A 16,897-nucleotide genomic window follows, 5' to 3' on the forward strand; every position below is an offset into this window, starting at 1 on the left:
GACTACTTTACATGAACCAAGAGTCTGAACATACCAGAGGAGTTGCCATTTTACACTCTGTGCACTTTTGCACTGTGTCAAGAAAGACACGATTGTCCATATTATGAACTCTTTAATGTAATTAAATATTTTTCTTTATTTTACACCATAGATGTGAGTGCTATCCATGCTACACTGTCACTTTTTATTGTCTGTTTTGGCATTTAATGTCATTTGTAATGTCATTTAATGCATGTAATCAGCAAAAACGTGCATATTTGCACTCTTAAGATCTTTATTTGCTTTAATCTGCAAGGTTTACAAAGGAATACAAATTAGGAATATTGCTACCCAAATGTGCTGTAGATGGCTTTTCATTACAATGTTTACTTTATCCACACAGCTCTGTTGTCTTTCTCCAGCAGTTGCCCCTCACCTTCATAACATAAAAAATGCCTATATTGTTTACAGTGCTTGCTTTGCAGAATTCAAAGATGTGCAACTGAGTGACACATCAGATGCACATCCTCTGATTCCGTCAATCTTATGCACATCATAGGTGCAACTCAAACATGTGTCTATTTAGTCACATTTCAATGAGCCATTTTTAGATCCTACATTGCCTGTTGTCTATACATTTAAATAAGTTACATGTTGAATTGAAATCTTCTGTTTAAATACTTAATGTTGATGTCATGATTTATATCCAAAATATTACAACTACATCTTAAACCTTCACATAAATAAAACTAAACATTGATGTATGAAGGGGTCTTGCAGGTTCCCTGAAATAAAGACCATAACCCAGAGTGTCTACTGAATTGCAATGTAACACAAATGAATCCCAAATATACAAGAATAATAATAAGTAAATATCATAACATATATGCACAGTGTTCAGTGAACTGGGCTTTTGTTTCAGTGTTGTTGATTGGTTCACATTCTAAACATCATAAGTAACGGTAACAAACACACACTTGTCCCAATGTTTTATCATATAGGCTCACAAATCCAATCCAGACATAAAATAAGTATTGCGACACCCTTCATTTTCAGTCGCCTCTTATCAATTCCATCCCTCCAATTTGTGGGTCAGTGGGACTTTGTGCTGGGTGTTATGTGGATAGTGGGGGTTGTAGTAGGGCCTTGCATTGCATGGTCTGCTGCCTGGAAGAAGTACAGCTGAAAGAAAAGAGAACAAATAAATAGAGGGAGTGCAACATCCAACAATGTGCCAAGATGGAGTTTCAAGTTCAAAGTATGTTTTCGTTGGTGGTACTGCAAATGAAAAATACAATACATAAGCAGCCGCCAGTTGTGTTACTTTCTAAGCATTTGTGTAGTAAAGAAAATCAATCCTTATTCTGAACACGGCTTTTTAAATTCCTTTCATTTATCCAAGGTAAAGTGTGAGCAACAGATGATACATTAAATAGTTCACAAACCTTGCAACCGATAGCCAGCAGCACATGCAAAACAACTATGGTTGCAATTGTAGCAACTGCCATCATCCTGGTGTCATCACGGACGACGGGCCAGAACGTAAGGACCAGGACAGAGCCAGAGATCACCACGGAAACCAGAATCAGTATCCAGCGCAGCGGCTCAAATGGTAGGATCCATAAAACCTGTACAGGACAGGGACCATGTAAACACCAGAATCAGACTGGATTGATGAATTGAAAGATTTGAGCCACAGGAATACACAAGTGGGAGCAAGTGTGTGACATTCCGACATAAACACAAGTAAATTTAACATAGATCCAACTCTATTTACCACAAGTCTAATACCATACAAGTTCTGAGTCAATACTTACCGAAGTGGGTATATAGATAAAGAGGGAGTAGCCGTAAACACACACAGTCTCGAGGAAAGAATAGCCTCCGAGCTGCCTCTCACTTCCCTGTCGCCAGGTCAGGAAACCCCATAAACCAATTGGCACCAGCCAGGCATACATGAAGATCACTACTGCAGCTATTGTGACTGAAAAACAAAACAAAACAAAAAAAAATTAAGCAGGGATTCCACCATCAATTAATTTGTAATGTCAGTTATCTTATTCTCTTCTTCATCAACTCAAGTCAACTTAATGATGAGTCATACTGGCTGACTGACCTCTATGGAACTGTGGTCTGCTGTAGCTGTCAAGGTTTCCTGTCTGGCTGAGGTAGGTGGACAGGTTCCCACTTATTGCCATTGAGAACACCAGAGTCACACAGATCCAGAATGGACCTAAACACATGGACACAATAAATATTTGAACAGAAAAGGAACAGGAACTACCACCATTGTGTAACATCTGACTAATTCTAATATTACAGCAAATTAATTGAGTGGCCCAACGAAACACTACAATGTCCTAACTTTTTCTGGCTTTTATTTTGTACATATTTATGAGGATATCCAGTCTAAGTATTGAAGTAAATAACTGGTAAAAGCTAAAACCTTTATTGATAAGGCTAATCCTGAAACCCCAAGGTATTGGCATCGAACACAAATTATCAAAACACAATTCCTCATGATAAGAGAGAGGCCATAACAAGCAGTGTTTTCCAACTGTTCTGATTCTGTGGTACATTTAAAAACAAAAAAAAGTGTCATAGTCCTGTGTAAGAAATGGAAAGGGTGTGAACACTAGTTGCATGTGGTTTTACATTACAATCGTTGTTGGAGTTAGTATGGTGTTAAAGTGGACAGTTAGTATAAATGGTTAAACGGACCTGTAAATGGCAGTAAAGAGAAAAGAGGAAAAAAGGTAAAATATTACATTTTCACATGATTTCATTGGCATACCGTATAGATCTGGGTTACTCTTCAGGTAATGTCTGATGAAGTTCCTTCCAGGCAAAGGTATCAGTGACCCCTTAACTCTGTCCAACACCTGTATTGCATGATAGAATGTCAGGCATTATTTGTTGTGTAAAGGTTTTACATAAATGTCCCACCCCGAGCCAATGACACAATATCATCATACCAGCTCAGGTTACAATTGAAAACATAATGGTATGTGTTGGTTCGAGTTGGACTACAACAGCACTCTTGGGTTACATGTTAAGGTCGGATTAAAAAGCTCAGGCCCAATTCAAGGTGTAAAAGGTGTGCTGGCACAGAGAGTGTGGTAAATGCATACTTAATCCTACCTGCAGTGTGTCAACATTGAAGAAAGACTGATAGTATTCAAAGGTCCAGAAGCCACCATTTGTTTTTGGTCCTCCTAAGAGCTGCAAGCAGAGACAACACGTCATGTCATGTCAAGTCAATTTTATGTGTATAGCCCAATATCACATACAATGTCTCAAAGGGCTTTACAGAATCACAACATCAGGAAAATTCCGCTTCAACCTTTCACAGCCATCAGCTAAAGACAGGCAACTAGATTATCATGAGAAAAGGTATTGCTGGTGATTTAGCATCTTTGTGTTGATTGCAACCTGTTCAACTGAAAGCATTGTGGTTCATGGTCATCATGGTTTCATTTTGCGAAATGCATTAACAATACAACCAACATGGAGTATCGTTTACAAATCTTCACTAAGGTCAAATTTATTGCAATTAACCACTACCACTATTAACTATCACTACTATCCGTCCATAAAAAAAAACTCCATAAAAAAACCCAAACTCCTTTGAGAAGAAAGTAAAAATGAAAAGTCCACATATATTTTGCTCACCTCAGAACTTTCCTCAACACCCTCCTCATCCTCTGATAGGTCAAGTTTGACATCCTCTCCTCCTCCTCCTCCTCCTCCTGCTGTCATGGAGGTGCTAGCACCTAACATACTTAGTGTGGAGGCCCCAGGGTCTGCCGACAACAGCTCTGCTGCTTCCTCAAACTCTACAAACACAAATAGCTCAGATAAAGTGCTAATGTAAGATCATGTTATGCACCAGATTCTATGTGGTAAACACAAGACAGTATGTCATGCACATCAAATACTATTTGGTGATTACCAGATAATCTGCTGCACAAAGGAAACTATCAAGAAGTTACAACAAATGCTTTTTCATCGCAGACTTTTTATTAAAGACTTAAATGCTTTGCTTTCCAGTCACAACAAGGGCTTTATATTACGTATTGACTGACAAAATACTTGAAATGAAATGAAATGCCCCATAAAAATATACATCTCATGACACAAAACTCATTTGGTAGGTAGACCAATTCCAGTGATACACCCGGTGCTTCATACTAGGCATATTCAATACAACGCCATGATACACACATGAATTTAATTTGATTTAGTTCACCTTGAAATTGTAGATCGTTCGGACTGGCCATTGTTTGAGTGGACAAAGCAGAGCCTCATGGATATCTGAGAGGATAAATACAGTCTGTACATGAACAGCAACATTGCAGCAAGCCTTAAGACACCTTACGAGACTGATAGAAGGGTTAAATTGCGATAAGTCAGATGCATACCAGGGCAACCTGTCGGCAGCAGGATTTCCAGGTGGTGTTAAATGAGTCAGTGTCACCCCGTTTCAACAGAGAATGACAGCTGGTACTCAGTCAACTACAGCTAAACCAGCACACAGCTTTCGTTTCTTTTAAGGTATATATCTGACCACGTAGATATAGTTGAAAGCGACCAATGATGATTCACTGGGACAAGTACGCAGCGGTATAGATAACAAATAAAACACGACAAACGCACTCTTCTGTTAAACGTCCCTGTCAAGCTAGCATGTCACCTGTACACGTCACACGTAAACAAAGCGTTCTTCTTCTTGGTATTGAGGCAGCTGAGAAGTCAACTAAGTAGGTCGTTACCGCCACCTACTGGACTGCAGTATAGCCAGAGACGAGATCGGGAGGCGACTGGTGGCAGTAATTTATCATCTGTAGATACTTCTATTATTACTGTTTGGAAGATAGAGTGTGAATTGTAGGTACATGAGGACAGAGCAGTCTGCCAGCTTGTGTATCAAAATAAAGGATCAAGTGGGGGCTCTGTCAAAGTTATACTTTAGTACAATCTTCTAAAATAAGGAAACACCTAACATCATTCATTAGATTATAACATTAAGAAAAAGCTGAGCCCCAGCCAAATGGTTTGTAAATGTCTTAATACTTATTATGACATTACAAACTCTAGAGGAGGAGACTCTAGAGAAGGACACTACATTTTGGAAAGACACTACAAGCAAATAAGTCTCTATCAACATTTCATATGGATAAGGAGTCCGTGGCAGAAGATGAAGACTGAGGAGAGGCACTAGTTTTCTATACATCTGAAGGTTGAAGATAAAAGAAGAAAAGAATCAATCTGACCAGGCAGGGGCACTGTGGGACAGCCTGTGATTTCAAGCATGAGGGGAGTTGTAGCAACAGTATGATCCCTTTAAAAAATGTGAAACATGTCCTTATTTATTACAGGCAATACGGAGAGGAGAGAAGACATTTAATGTGGCCACTTACTCTTCCGTAAAATTCCTGGGTGATTAGTGAAATGCAGAGAGAGATACTCTGTCTTTGCCTGTATTAGAGCAAGATGCCATTTGAGCATCTAGTCCACTGAGAAGCCAGAAGAAGAATTTGGTAAGATTTTTTTTTATTGCTTTAAGATTGGTATTTAAATCCTGATCCACACGCCATACCAGTTGTTGGCAATAATTTACTATTTCGTTGTTTGCCAAACACTGTAAAATGGCAAGAAGGACCGACGCGGAACTAAAGCGAGATACATGTTTTCAGTCGGAACTTTCAGAGCCCTCCACTTTCCGGGCGTCATTTTGTTTCCACGTGAGAAGCGTTTGGTTTAACGTCACTAGGTTGTGTCCTTTCCCCAGCGAAGGTGACGAGTGCAAGTGAAGAGATCCAGTGGAAATGGTTCCGCTGCGGTTAGTGAGGAAGCTGTCTTCAGCTCCGATTAAAAGTGGCCGCTTGGAAAGGCTGAGGAACAGTAAGGCAGGTGAGCAGGTGAACTATTTCTCTATGACTTGTGATGAAGAGAGGGCAAATCAAACCCATTGAGGTGTGCCAACAAGCCTAAACGTCTTTAGAGTCTTTATCTCCATGGTTAATTATCTGAGGCAAGTGTTATTTCAGTTCCAGGGGCTTCTCGTAAGCCTTAATCACCATGCAAGATCTCATTCAAACCCGTGATAAGGTGGTCCAAAAGCGCATTGAATTATCTCTCACCAACCCATCTCTGTCTCATTCTAATGTCATTTTCATGGCCCTGAATTGTTGTGCAATATACAAGAATGTACAAGAACGCCTTTATTAGTCTCAAGCTTGAGAAATTCCCCTTTCAAACACATGCTTTACATTTCATGCAGTTGTACATACATGCTATTCCATGTTCCAATCACACACATTTGAAAGTTTGAAGATTTTCAAAACAAACCCCAAATACCTCTGTTTTTATTAGATCATATCATAATCATATTTTCTGGTGATCATTCCCAGTAGCATCATCAAAGTGATGTTGGGTTAAAATGTTAGAAATCTAAATTTGTAAAAAAAAAAAAAAAAGAAGAAAATGGACCATAATGTCATAAAAAAATCTGCTTTTGTGAATGAACTGGTGCTGTTTAAGGAACTTAATACCCATTGTATGTTCAAACCTGTGTGATCAGAGTTAAAATATTGTCCACAAAGTGTATGTGATAAAGTATACGCGTCTCAATAAACCAGCTGTTGTATCTTTGTTTGTTGTTAGGTGTGTGGTGTCGCAGCCTGCTCTCTGATTACAAAGACGCTTGCCGGGACATAGTTGTCGGTGCTTGGGAACGGCCGGTCAAAGCCTCCGTGTATGCTGTCTTGCTCGGCGGGGCCTGTGCCTGTTTTCATACAAAACCGGACTACACATCCTTTAAGACAACTCTGCTGGACTGCTCCAATCAGCTGGGTTTGCTTTCACCGTGGATCCGCAGTGCAACGTCTGATGGCCATGTGCAGAATCTAGTTAGGCTACACAATGAGGGACGGCTGCGCCACGCTAGCCTGGGGCTTCTCTCACTAGTTTACTGTGCTGATTATGATCCAAATGCCACACTGTATGAAGCCCAGTGCTCCAACTTGTCTATACCCTGGAGAGAGCTCCCTCAGCGAGTATTGGATGTCGGTTTTGCTGGTCAATGGTGGATGCTGCTCTCTAAAATGAAGGACTACGACATCAACCAGGACGAGTTTAAGCACCTGCCAGCACACATTCAGGCTACGTCGCCACCCAGTGTTCCAGCGGTGGAAAAGAACGAGAGATTGCACAAAGAGTCTTGGTTAGCAGTAAACATGAATGATGAGGACGAAGTGAATGTTGTCACCGACAACACAGAGACAGAGTCAAGTTCAGATGAAAGCTGAGGTGCTATGTAGATCAATATTTGTTTCACCCACCAATTCAATGTGACAGGCCAACAGACAAAAGCATTTATGGTTAATTTATAATGTCGGATTCACCTGGCTATTTTCAGCAATTCCCTATTTACGCTTAGTCATTATGCCCAAGACAGTCTTTGTCTTTGAGTGAAAAGGTATATTCATGACATTTAGTGGGTAAAATAATTTATCGTGTAGGGCTGTCACAATCACTAGAATAAAATAGACTCCTTGTTTTAAAAAAAGAATAATTGATAGAACATGCATGTAGTCCATTATTCTGGTGTTGCTGCTATGAGCCCACATTCCTGCCCAGTTGGTGGCAGTAGTGCTCAGTAAAGTTGACTTGCCAACTGTTGCATTTGTTTTTAAAACCTAAGCTCTCTTACATCATCATTGGTACCCTTACCATTCCAAACACTGGTGTGTTTTGGGGCAAACTGGTCATGCTTCTGAAGTCTCCGGTCAAAATGAATGGGAGCAATTGGCAATGGGCAACATCATATGGCTATTAAAATGATTATTAGTTGGGATTGGGAATTTGCAATTTTGTTTCCTCTTCTCAGTAAGAAATAGACTGATGCACACTGTATCATACATACAGTACGTACACATGATTGATTACTTGGTTCATAATTGAAATAAGCAGTAGATTAGTAGATTGTGCAAGTCATTGATTGTGACAGCCCGAGTTCACGAATGAGACATTGTCCGCCTTTTTAGCATGATGTTGTATATTGAAGAAAATAAGTCCCAAGGAAAATCCATAGAGCAATTATCAGGCATTCGTACTCCAGCGAATATATGATGGACCATTGTTTTGGTATTTTGCTGACCAATTGAAAAAATGTTTTTGTTTGTTGGATCCTTTAATACATAAAAATGTATATGCATATACCTGTATGTATAATATAAACTTTCCTCTGTCCAAGTGATGCATTTATTTGTCACTGTGAATCCTTTTAAAATTGTAATGAAAAAAGATTTATCACAACCATTATCCTTATTCATATTTATCATCTAAATGTGTATAATGTATTACCATGAAGGGGGGGCGTTGAAGTTACTAAAACACATTAGTAACTTTATTCTGTTGAATATTAAACTACTGGTATTGAAATAAATTAAGTTGTATCATTTAAGGAACTAACCCTAAGGTGTATCACTTACTTACACCATAATTTCACCAAATTGATTACTAATAATAAACAAAAGATAAGATATACCTTTATTAGTCCCACCTGGGGAAATCTGCTATGTTTACAAGGCTGTGGGCAGCAAAAAGCAACAACAAAAAACATAATACAGAATAATACAACTAGCATTAACCTACAAAGGCAATAATTCAATTGAACTTTAATTATATAGTGCCAAATAACAAAAGTGATGTCAAACTTTTCACATTGAACATTTAAGAGACCCAACATTCCCCCATGAGGTAAGCACTTCGCAACAGTGGCGAGAAACTCTCCTTTTAATATGAAGAAACCTCAGGCTGACTGGTGAATTGTATTAACTAGGGGCTAATCTTTTATACATAGGTTTTTAGTCACAAATGCGAGTGAAACGCTCACATTGTGAAGCCCTGAACAAGGCTGTACATAAGCAAAATGCAGGTACGCATGAACACCCTCAAACTGAAAATCTCTTCAGTAAAAAATGTTTTCTCTTCCTGCTACAAAAATCAGTTGCCTGTGTCCTATATCAGACCAATATAAGCCGATCTTAAATATAGTGATCCATCAAGCAGATTGTACTTCATCTAATCACCAGCTTGCCTGTTATTCCCTTCTGCTCAAAAGGTCCATAAAGAGCCGTGCCAACCAAATTAAACGTATTACGTATAACGCCATCTGCACGGTAATTAATCGTGGTGTATTGTGTGTTTGCTGCACTGCATAGACTGCATCGTCTCGGTCTTGCATGTCAAGAAAGTTGTGGGTACGAGACCAGGGCCTTTCTGTGTGGAGTTTGCATGTTCTCCCCTTTTCTGCGTGAGTTCTCTCTGGGTACTTCGGCTATGCAGGTTAATTCGGTGACTCCAAATTGTCCATAGGTTTGAATGTGAGAGTGAGTGCTGTTTGTGTCTATGTGTGCCCTGCGAAGGACTGGCGACATGACCAGGGTGTACCCTGCCCTCCCCTGTTGACAGCTGGGATTAGCTCCAGTGACCCCGCAACCCAAAAGTGGATAAGCGGTGATAGATAACGGATAGATGGATGGATGTAATTGCTGTGGAACCATTCAAGCCCAGTATGCTCCTTCTAGGCCCACCTCCTCCACCTCAAAGTGTTTCAGTGAAGCTGCCACAGCTCTGAGACAGTTCGGGAGTCCAATTGTTTACAGGTCTCTGTTGTCCCCCATGTTCTTGCATCAACACTGAAGTCATGTAGCCCCCCTTTCCTCAAAAGTCTGTAGAGCTGCAGGTTCCCCCGCAGAGCTAGTTCTTAAATCAACAAATGCTTTTTCTACTTCAGATGTCCAATTGACTTTATCTCTTGCTGTGTGGCCTTTTCCATGAGCTACTGCAGATAATGGGGCCTCAATTTCAACATAATTTGCGATCCACTGACAACAATATGATGTCATTCAAAAGCCATTACCTCTTTAGTTTCAGGCTTTGGCTTTAATTTAATAACATTTAATAACAATCTTTAGAAACTTTGAATAGATATTGGATACAGAATACCTTCCAAATCTAAACAGGATATCATTAAGCCATTTCTTAAAACCAGTATTTCAGTTAATAGCAGTAAGTGCAAAAGTACCATAATATTAACCTAACAATTATCGCTCTAAATAACTGAGTGAATGGTTGACCTTGTATCCATTGTTGAAATGTCTATATAACATTACATTCATACCAATCATTGCTGATTAATTTTCAATTCATTAAATTACAATTTTGTAATTGTTTGTTGAGTTGTTTGAATCGCAGAATACAAATGTTTTTGTAGTAAAGCATTATCTCCAAACTAGTGTGGTACTGAAAATCTCTGGTCAAAGCCACTGACTACCAGGATTGTGCAGGTCTGTCTGCATCAACCCCCATCTTTGCCTTATGGGCTGTATCGACCCGGACATCCATCCCTGCCCCCACCTCCCTGATGGTCAGTGAGGGTGTTCAGTGTCTGGTCATATCTTTTTGAAATATACAGCAGAGAGGCTTGACTAGTTGTCAAGTTGTCACAATTCACTATTGTGGCTATTATATTGAGTTATAAAAGGCACTTCTGTAAAAGGCTCTTCTGTTTAGTTGATTAGTTTTCCTCTCCTCATATACAAGGTTACTGCCTACTCAATTGTTGCCTTCACTGACAGAACATTTGGGACATGTATCGTTAAAAGTGGTACCTATAATGAATTCTCCAAGCAATTATATAATACTGCAGCAAATGCATGACTTTTCTCTCAGCTAATATATTATTGTCCAGTGTTTCCATTGCACTGTTACTCTCACTAACCCTTCCCCAGCAGAGCAGGTGGTGATAGAGGAGAGAGGGGGTTCATGAAGGGGGATGGGGATGTCTGGAATCCATATTGACCTCATTGACCACCAGGCTTCTATTATATACAAAAATGACACTCCAAGCAAGCACACACCTCAAGCAACCTAATCAATATGTAACAAATTAAGTAGGGAATGTAATGGAGAAAGTGGGTGATACAGTGGTAGTAAAGACCATAAAGGAAGAGTGCGACTGAAAATAAATACATTTTAGTGTTAGGATGGGGCAGCATGATGGCTTGGAGTCATATTCACCTTATAGCAAGATGGCCCTGGGTCTTCCAGCTGGGGCCTGAGTTTATCTACAGTATGTGGGTTTGCTGCCATAATCCACAGACATACAGGGCCAGTGTGTATGTGCAGGTTAAGAAAAGGTACACTTTTATTAGACCCACATGGGGAAATTGTAGAGTTTGCTCAAATAACTATTTCAAAGAGAAGCAATTCTTTGTCTTTACAAGATAATATAACAATGTTTAACAATACTAATGAAACTCTGCAGTTATGTTTGGAAATAAAATGTTCTTCTTCCTGACAAGGATTGTGACCTGAGATAAAGCCAATCAATTTGGCTAACTTCATTTTGATTAAAAAAAAAATCATCAATTAATCAAAATGAATTACATTGACAAGGTCACATACTTTCATCTCTGAAATATAGCTATGATTAGACGTTTCCTCGTGCTGAGGTTTTAGTTCACATGTTTATCAGCTGACCACATCTTTATTATAATTAAGCTTAATATCTTTCCGAAGAATCTCCAGCACAAGAACTTCCTTCGGGATCACTAAGGTTTATGATGTATTACTTCATCTTGTGTTATCTTATGTTATTCACAGGATGTGAGAATAAGAAGAGTCAAGAATGATAAGTGTTTGTTTGTTTGTTTGTGTGTTTGTTTGTGTGTTTGCAGTGGGCGTGTAAATGCAGCTCTGTAATATCACTCTTGGACCGTGAACATGTTTGATCAGCAGCAATAATGAGAGAAGGGGAGAAAGGAGGGCAAAGCCAGAGGAAGGGGACAGGAGGAGGCGTGTCTGGTAGACAGAACAAGGAATGAGAGAGGATGAGAGAGAGAGAGAGAGAGAGAGAGAGGGGGGGGGGGGGGGCCGAGAGAGAGACAAGCTGAGTGTGCACAATACTCATTCAAACTGACAGAGGCTGTGTGTCCTAGTTTGCACTTCGCGATCCTTCTCAGTCTACCTCGACCTCTCTCGCTCTCCCTTTCCTCCCTTTCCTGCCCCTCCTCTGTCTCTCTGTCTCTCCTCTCTCTCTCTCTCTCTCTCTCTCTCTCTCTCTCACTCTCTCTCTCTCTCTCGATCTGTCTATCCTTCTATCCTTCTATCTCTCTCTCTCAAAGTCTGCAGTTAAGTTTACAGCAGCAGGAAGAAGACACCAGAGAAAAAAAGAAAGGAGGTCAAGAACGGATGTAAAAGGAAGACAAGGAGGAAGAGGCTCACAGGGAGAGGCGTCAGGGCAGAAATGTGGAGAGGAGGGGGATTTGGAAAGAGGCAATGAGTGAAAGATAAAAATAGGGACTGAAGGAGAGTAGTAGCTTGGCTTTTCAGTGTGAGGTGTAAAGATGAGGGATAGACAGATGAATTCAGAAAAGGAGAGACTGGGGCAGTGATCTGCTGGAGGATGTGTGGTAAGTCAGTTTCCACCTTAATCTCTCCCATTTCTCCTTGTTCACTTCCAGAAATTGTTCTTTGCTGCATGCTACCTGCTGAAGCTTTTATAGCTACTTTCCAATGTCACCCTGCTTGCTGGCAGACATGAATGCATTGTGACAGTTTGTCAGCATCCACCGATGTGCATGCGCCATGCAACGCCAAGGAGTAATACCCAAAGAGAGAGGGAGACAGAGTTTAGCAAGTGACTGTAGTAAGACCAGAACGTTGCAAGATATTATAGCTCATTTCCATAATTTGCATGTGTGTGTGTGATTCTGTAGAAACCATAAGGTCAAGGCTTGAAGATATTTTTGCCAGAGTTTGTACTTGAGTCTGTGTGTACGTTGGGGGTGGATCTGCATGTTGCGTGAGTATTTGTTTTGCGTGTCTGTCTGTGGAACTGAATGACAATTAGTTTTGTATTGATCCAGTCTGGAAGCTGTAGGCTCGGTCACACACCCAAGAGTCAAAAGGGGGGAAGGGCGATCATCATCCCTATTAACTCTGACCCCCCCCCCCCCCCCCCTCTTCTCTCTCTCTATCTCACATATACACACTTTGTATGCATATGTGATTATGGCCTGTTTCACCCAAGTTTAATTCAACTCTGCATTATAATATACATTAAAATAATGTACATATAGGTGAAATTAACTCACATGCACACTCCTAAACAATCATGTAAAGGAGCAGCAGTTTCCCCAGTAATGGCTGTTGCCTCCCTTGAACTCATTCACCGGAGGAGGTCAAGATGGTTCAAGTCCCAGTTGGGGGGAAGGGGAGCAAGGAAGGCTGTAAAATCCTTAAACCCTTTCAGCCCACACCATCTCTCTCTCTCGTGTTTCACCCCTTCCCTTCCTTTTTCTTTTCCTCTCAGTCCAGCCACAACAACACTAACCTGCCTTCTCATTCAGACACACACACGTACTTGTACCACACAGGAAGCTGGTACTGTCTTGACACCTTTCTGATGGAAGTGTAGATTAATGTGTATGTGTATCTGAGAGCCTGTGGGAACATGCTGCATATGTTCATGTGTTTTATGCATGAATGTGTTACTGTATGTCACTGTGTGTTTTAGTTTCTGTTCTGTTTGTTTGGCCACACTCTATGCTCACAGTGGATTTAGACTACCCAGATCATCCGCGTTGCTGCAATTAACATTTTGACCTGTGTGGCCATTTATGCTCCGAGATCAAAGGAATGCTACTGAATTTTCTTTACCTTATTTGCAGTAAGGACAATTACTTGGACTCCTGAGCGCTTTTAAACGTAATGACTGAATAAATGCATGTGGAGAGGGCTTACAATGATTACAATATTTACCTGAGTAAATCGATTGATAATGTCATAGCCTTGGTCTGTTACCTGGACACTTCACACACTTCACTCTCCGATTTCAGTCTCCTTAAAGTGTGTATGTACATGTAAACGCAGTATAATCAAAGTGGAGGAAAACTTACTGAGTGTGAGTAAAGCAAAGCAACATAGGTATAAGTATCCATTGCCTGTACTTTTTCGGTATATAAACAATTAGTCTGGTTGTAGGTATAGAATACAAACACGTGGTTAACATGTTTCAGGCTCGATCCCAGCAGCAGCCCGGCCTATTCATAGTACGCCTGAGCAACCACTTGCTTGCTCAATCTGTGTCATTATTAAAACTAAAACATTTTTTTGTAGCCCTGGACCATCCTGGCTTTTCTTCACATTTGAAAACACTGTGTTTACACCGTCTCTCATGCACACATGTACCCACTGCCACTGCAGATGAGCACAAACGTATACACATACAACCCCTCTTTCATAGGAAACATGAGCGGCTGACCTTTGACCTTTGCCATTCAGCCTGTCTGGAAATACCAAGCCTGGAATCGATCAACACTCCTCTCACCCAGACAGCCCCCCACCCCCATCCATCCTTCTCATTCTGTTCCCCTCACCTTTGACCCACCCCACCTAATCCAACCCCTCCCCCAGAAAACAGTCAACCCTACAATGGCTATGTGCTTGTAGCGATTCATCACGGACGAGTGTACAGTCTTATTGTAGCATGTTGTCCTTATGGGACCGGCCTGGGATGCCACAATATATGAATTCAATGGTCTGTTATTGATTCTTATTTATTATTATTCCATTGTCTGTTCAATTCTATGGTAATATAGGCAACAACTCACCAACACCTCTTGGATCCTAAGGCAAGGTCACACATGGAACACCAGCCACGAGCATCCTCACTGACTGTACATCTAAACACAGGCAGGGCTCAGTTTTGGCAGGGAGAATGTGGACACTATAAAAGTTGCAAAGAGCTACAGGCCCAACATCACCTTCTTTGACGAGGAAGACCCACCCGTTAAGAAGCCCGAGGACGAAGATGACACTCTTGAGGTTTGTACCAATTGCACAAATCCAATCTAATCTGACCTGGCCTGAAGGTTTTGGGGCACAAGGTATTGGTACAACAGCAGAAAGTAGCCTAATTGTTCAACAAGTGGGCCTGATAAATCAACCTTTAAGTTGTCACCTGCAGATTTTAGGGTGGGACTGGGCTGTTTGTTAGCTCATGGTCAGCTTGAGTTTTTCAAGTCGCGGTGGAACATTCAACGCTGTCGGTGAGTTTATGTTACAGAGAAACCATCGAGTGTTGAGTGTACCCTTACACTTGAGCCTGCTTCAGATGCCCAATGACTTCCTCTGGTATTGAAAACCTGTGAAAATATATCTGAAAAACTGCAAAATAATTGTGAGTCATCATTAGTCTACAACCGTCTACAACTTAAACTATTACTAGCTGTATTATGCAAAAATGGAACAGTACAGAATTGCCATCCTTTTAATTTCTTTTCCATTTTGGTAACTGTAAGAAGTAAATTGCTGGAAAGAATCCTGCGATAATGAAATAATTAATCATCATTAATAATCAAAGCACTCGCAAATATTTCATCAAATTAATTTGTTACGTCAGAAAAAGAACAAACAAATGGAGGGGCTTGACAGCATGTAGCATACTTGTGGAACTTCTGGTCCGATCCTCACTATAAACTTGAAGACCATTATTATGAGTAATATACTGCATATGAACCTGAAAAATATATCTAGTTTCAGCCTTGAACGTGTGGGTCAACTTGCAGTTCTGATGTTAGACCACTAGATGGCAACAGTGCATAAGGAGGGGGAATACTTATCAACTCAGACTTCATAAAGATGACAGAGGTTGGCTGAAGAGGGGCTGGTTGTTTCTTACATTGGAGTGCAGTGATTACAGGTCTTCAGTCCACAGCCCTCTTCACAAATGGCTGGGTGTGCAATAGGAAGTTCCAGTGGGAATATTCAAAGGTTAAAAAAAAGGCATGCAAAGCAGTAAACACAAATAGTCATGCATCAGGAAATAACATGCAAGAAAGAGACGAGAGAGAGAGAGAGAGAAAGAGACAGACAGACAGACAGACAGACAGACAGACTTCACCTGTGTCAATCAGAAAAATCAAATACCAGAAAATAAATGTGAAAATGTGATTGTTAATTCATCACAAGTTACCAGCTTGATTTCTGGGTTTAGGATGGATTGTTTTCAAAGTTTGCGCTAAACAGATTATCAAAGATGGTTCCTCTCATCCATTTGATCCACTCAACACTCAAAATGGATATGTCCTTACTTATGGTTAATCCACATGGAGCAGTCAACTCTACTGCAGGCTTCCGGTTCACATTCATCGCTGTCGGTGGGTTGGTGAAGCTGTCAACTCACCGGTCGATGAATGACTGCCGTGTCCATGCATCACCACGTTTCCTGAAATGTAGCCTTGTTCATTCTGTCCTGCTGGTCATCTGTACAATAGTGATGCTTTATTGCAAGGGTATGTTTTGTTGTATAGGTATATGAATAGGAACAGGAAGCAGTTTTCTGTTAAGATTGGCAGTTTGTTTTGACGAACAATATTAATCATCAAAAAAACATGTAATTCTAGTTGAGCAATCTCAAACTGTATGTAGGTATTATGCTAAATTGACTGTTATATGTTGAGCCTAGGCACTTTCCCAGAACCAGGAAAAGAGAGAGAGAGAGAGAGAGAGAGAGAGAGAGAGAGAGAGAGGGAGAGAGGGAGAGAGAGAGAGACCAAAGAGAGGTGTAGTTTGGTTGTTGTTAAACTAAAGACATTCTGACAAACGGATGTAAATTTACTGTGTTCTGTTGTAGGCTCTGTGTTAGAAATGTTGATGCTGTGGAATGACTGAGAAGAATTACTGTGCTTGTCCATCGATGTTACCAGATCCTTCTGTCAGAAAACTGCAATTTGTGTAAATGCTAAGTTAATACCTTCACCTTTCAATGTTCTCTGAAATGTCTCGCTGAGCCCCTACTCCTCATAGCAATTAAAAATAAAGGAAAAATAATTTACTGTGTGTA

At 40.5% G+C, this 16,897-nt stretch overlaps 2 protein-coding genes across 2 annotated transcripts; one reads left to right on the plus strand and one right to left on the minus strand.

Annotated features, from left to right (window-relative positions):
* Window positions 1–903: 903 nt before the first annotated feature.
* On the minus strand, window positions 904–4,696 carry yipf2 (Yip1 domain family, member 2). Its single transcript, XM_076143237.1, has 9 exons — window positions 4,401–4,696; window positions 4,229–4,293; window positions 3,652–3,815; window positions 3,121–3,201; window positions 2,774–2,861; window positions 2,096–2,212; window positions 1,797–1,963; window positions 1,425–1,607; window positions 904–1,161 (listed from the first exon to the last, which is right to left on the minus strand). The coding sequence occupies exons 2-9, from the start codon at window positions 4,257–4,259 to the stop codon at window positions 1,072–1,074; spliced, it is 921 nt and encodes a 306-aa protein (XP_075999352.1). The 5' UTR covers window positions 4,260–4,293; window positions 4,401–4,696; the 3' UTR covers window positions 904–1,071.
* Window positions 4,697–5,570: 874 nt separating this feature from the next.
* On the plus strand, window positions 5,571–8,155 carry timm29 (translocase of inner mitochondrial membrane 29). The gene is made up of 2 exons (XM_076143245.1): window positions 5,571–5,892; window positions 6,646–8,155. The coding sequence occupies exons 1-2, from the start codon at window positions 5,808–5,810 to the stop codon at window positions 7,287–7,289; spliced, it is 729 nt and encodes a 242-aa protein (XP_075999360.1). The 5' UTR covers window positions 5,571–5,807; the 3' UTR covers window positions 7,290–8,155.
* The last annotated feature ends 8,742 nt before the right edge of the window (window positions 8,156–16,897 follow it).

Source organism: Genypterus blacodes, unplaced genomic scaffold (genome assembly GCF_046128005.1).
Source record: "Genypterus blacodes isolate CSIRO-AG114 ecotype Tasmania unplaced genomic scaffold, CSIRO-AGI_Gbla_v1 ptg000022l_1, whole genome shotgun sequence".
Taxonomy (NCBI): domain Eukaryota; kingdom Metazoa; phylum Chordata; class Actinopteri; order Ophidiiformes; family Ophidiidae; genus Genypterus; species Genypterus blacodes.

What these genes read in the sequence shown, in the direction of transcription:
- yipf2 (XM_076143237.1), bottom strand. Translation starts at nt 4,259, where the DNA reads ATGGCCAGTCCGAACGATCTACAATTTCAAG. An exon ending in TCAATGTTGACACACTGCAG is followed by an intron (nt 2,862 to 3,120) that starts GTAGGATTAAGT and finishes CATGCAATACAG; the next exon opens with GTGTTGGACAGAGTTAAGGG. An exon ending in TTATCTATATACCCACTTCG is followed by an intron (nt 1,608 to 1,796) that starts GTAAGTATTGAC and finishes TGTCCTGTACAG; the next exon opens with GTTTTATGGATCCTACCATT.
- timm29 (XM_076143245.1), top strand. Translation starts at nt 5,808, where the DNA reads ATGGTTCCGCTGCGGTTAGTGAGGAAGCTGTCTTCAGCTCCGATTAAA. An exon ending in GCTGAGGAACAGTAAGGCAG is followed by an intron (nt 5,893 to 6,645) that starts GTGAGCAGGTGA and finishes GTTTGTTGTTAG; the next exon opens with GTGTGTGGTGTCGCAGCCTG.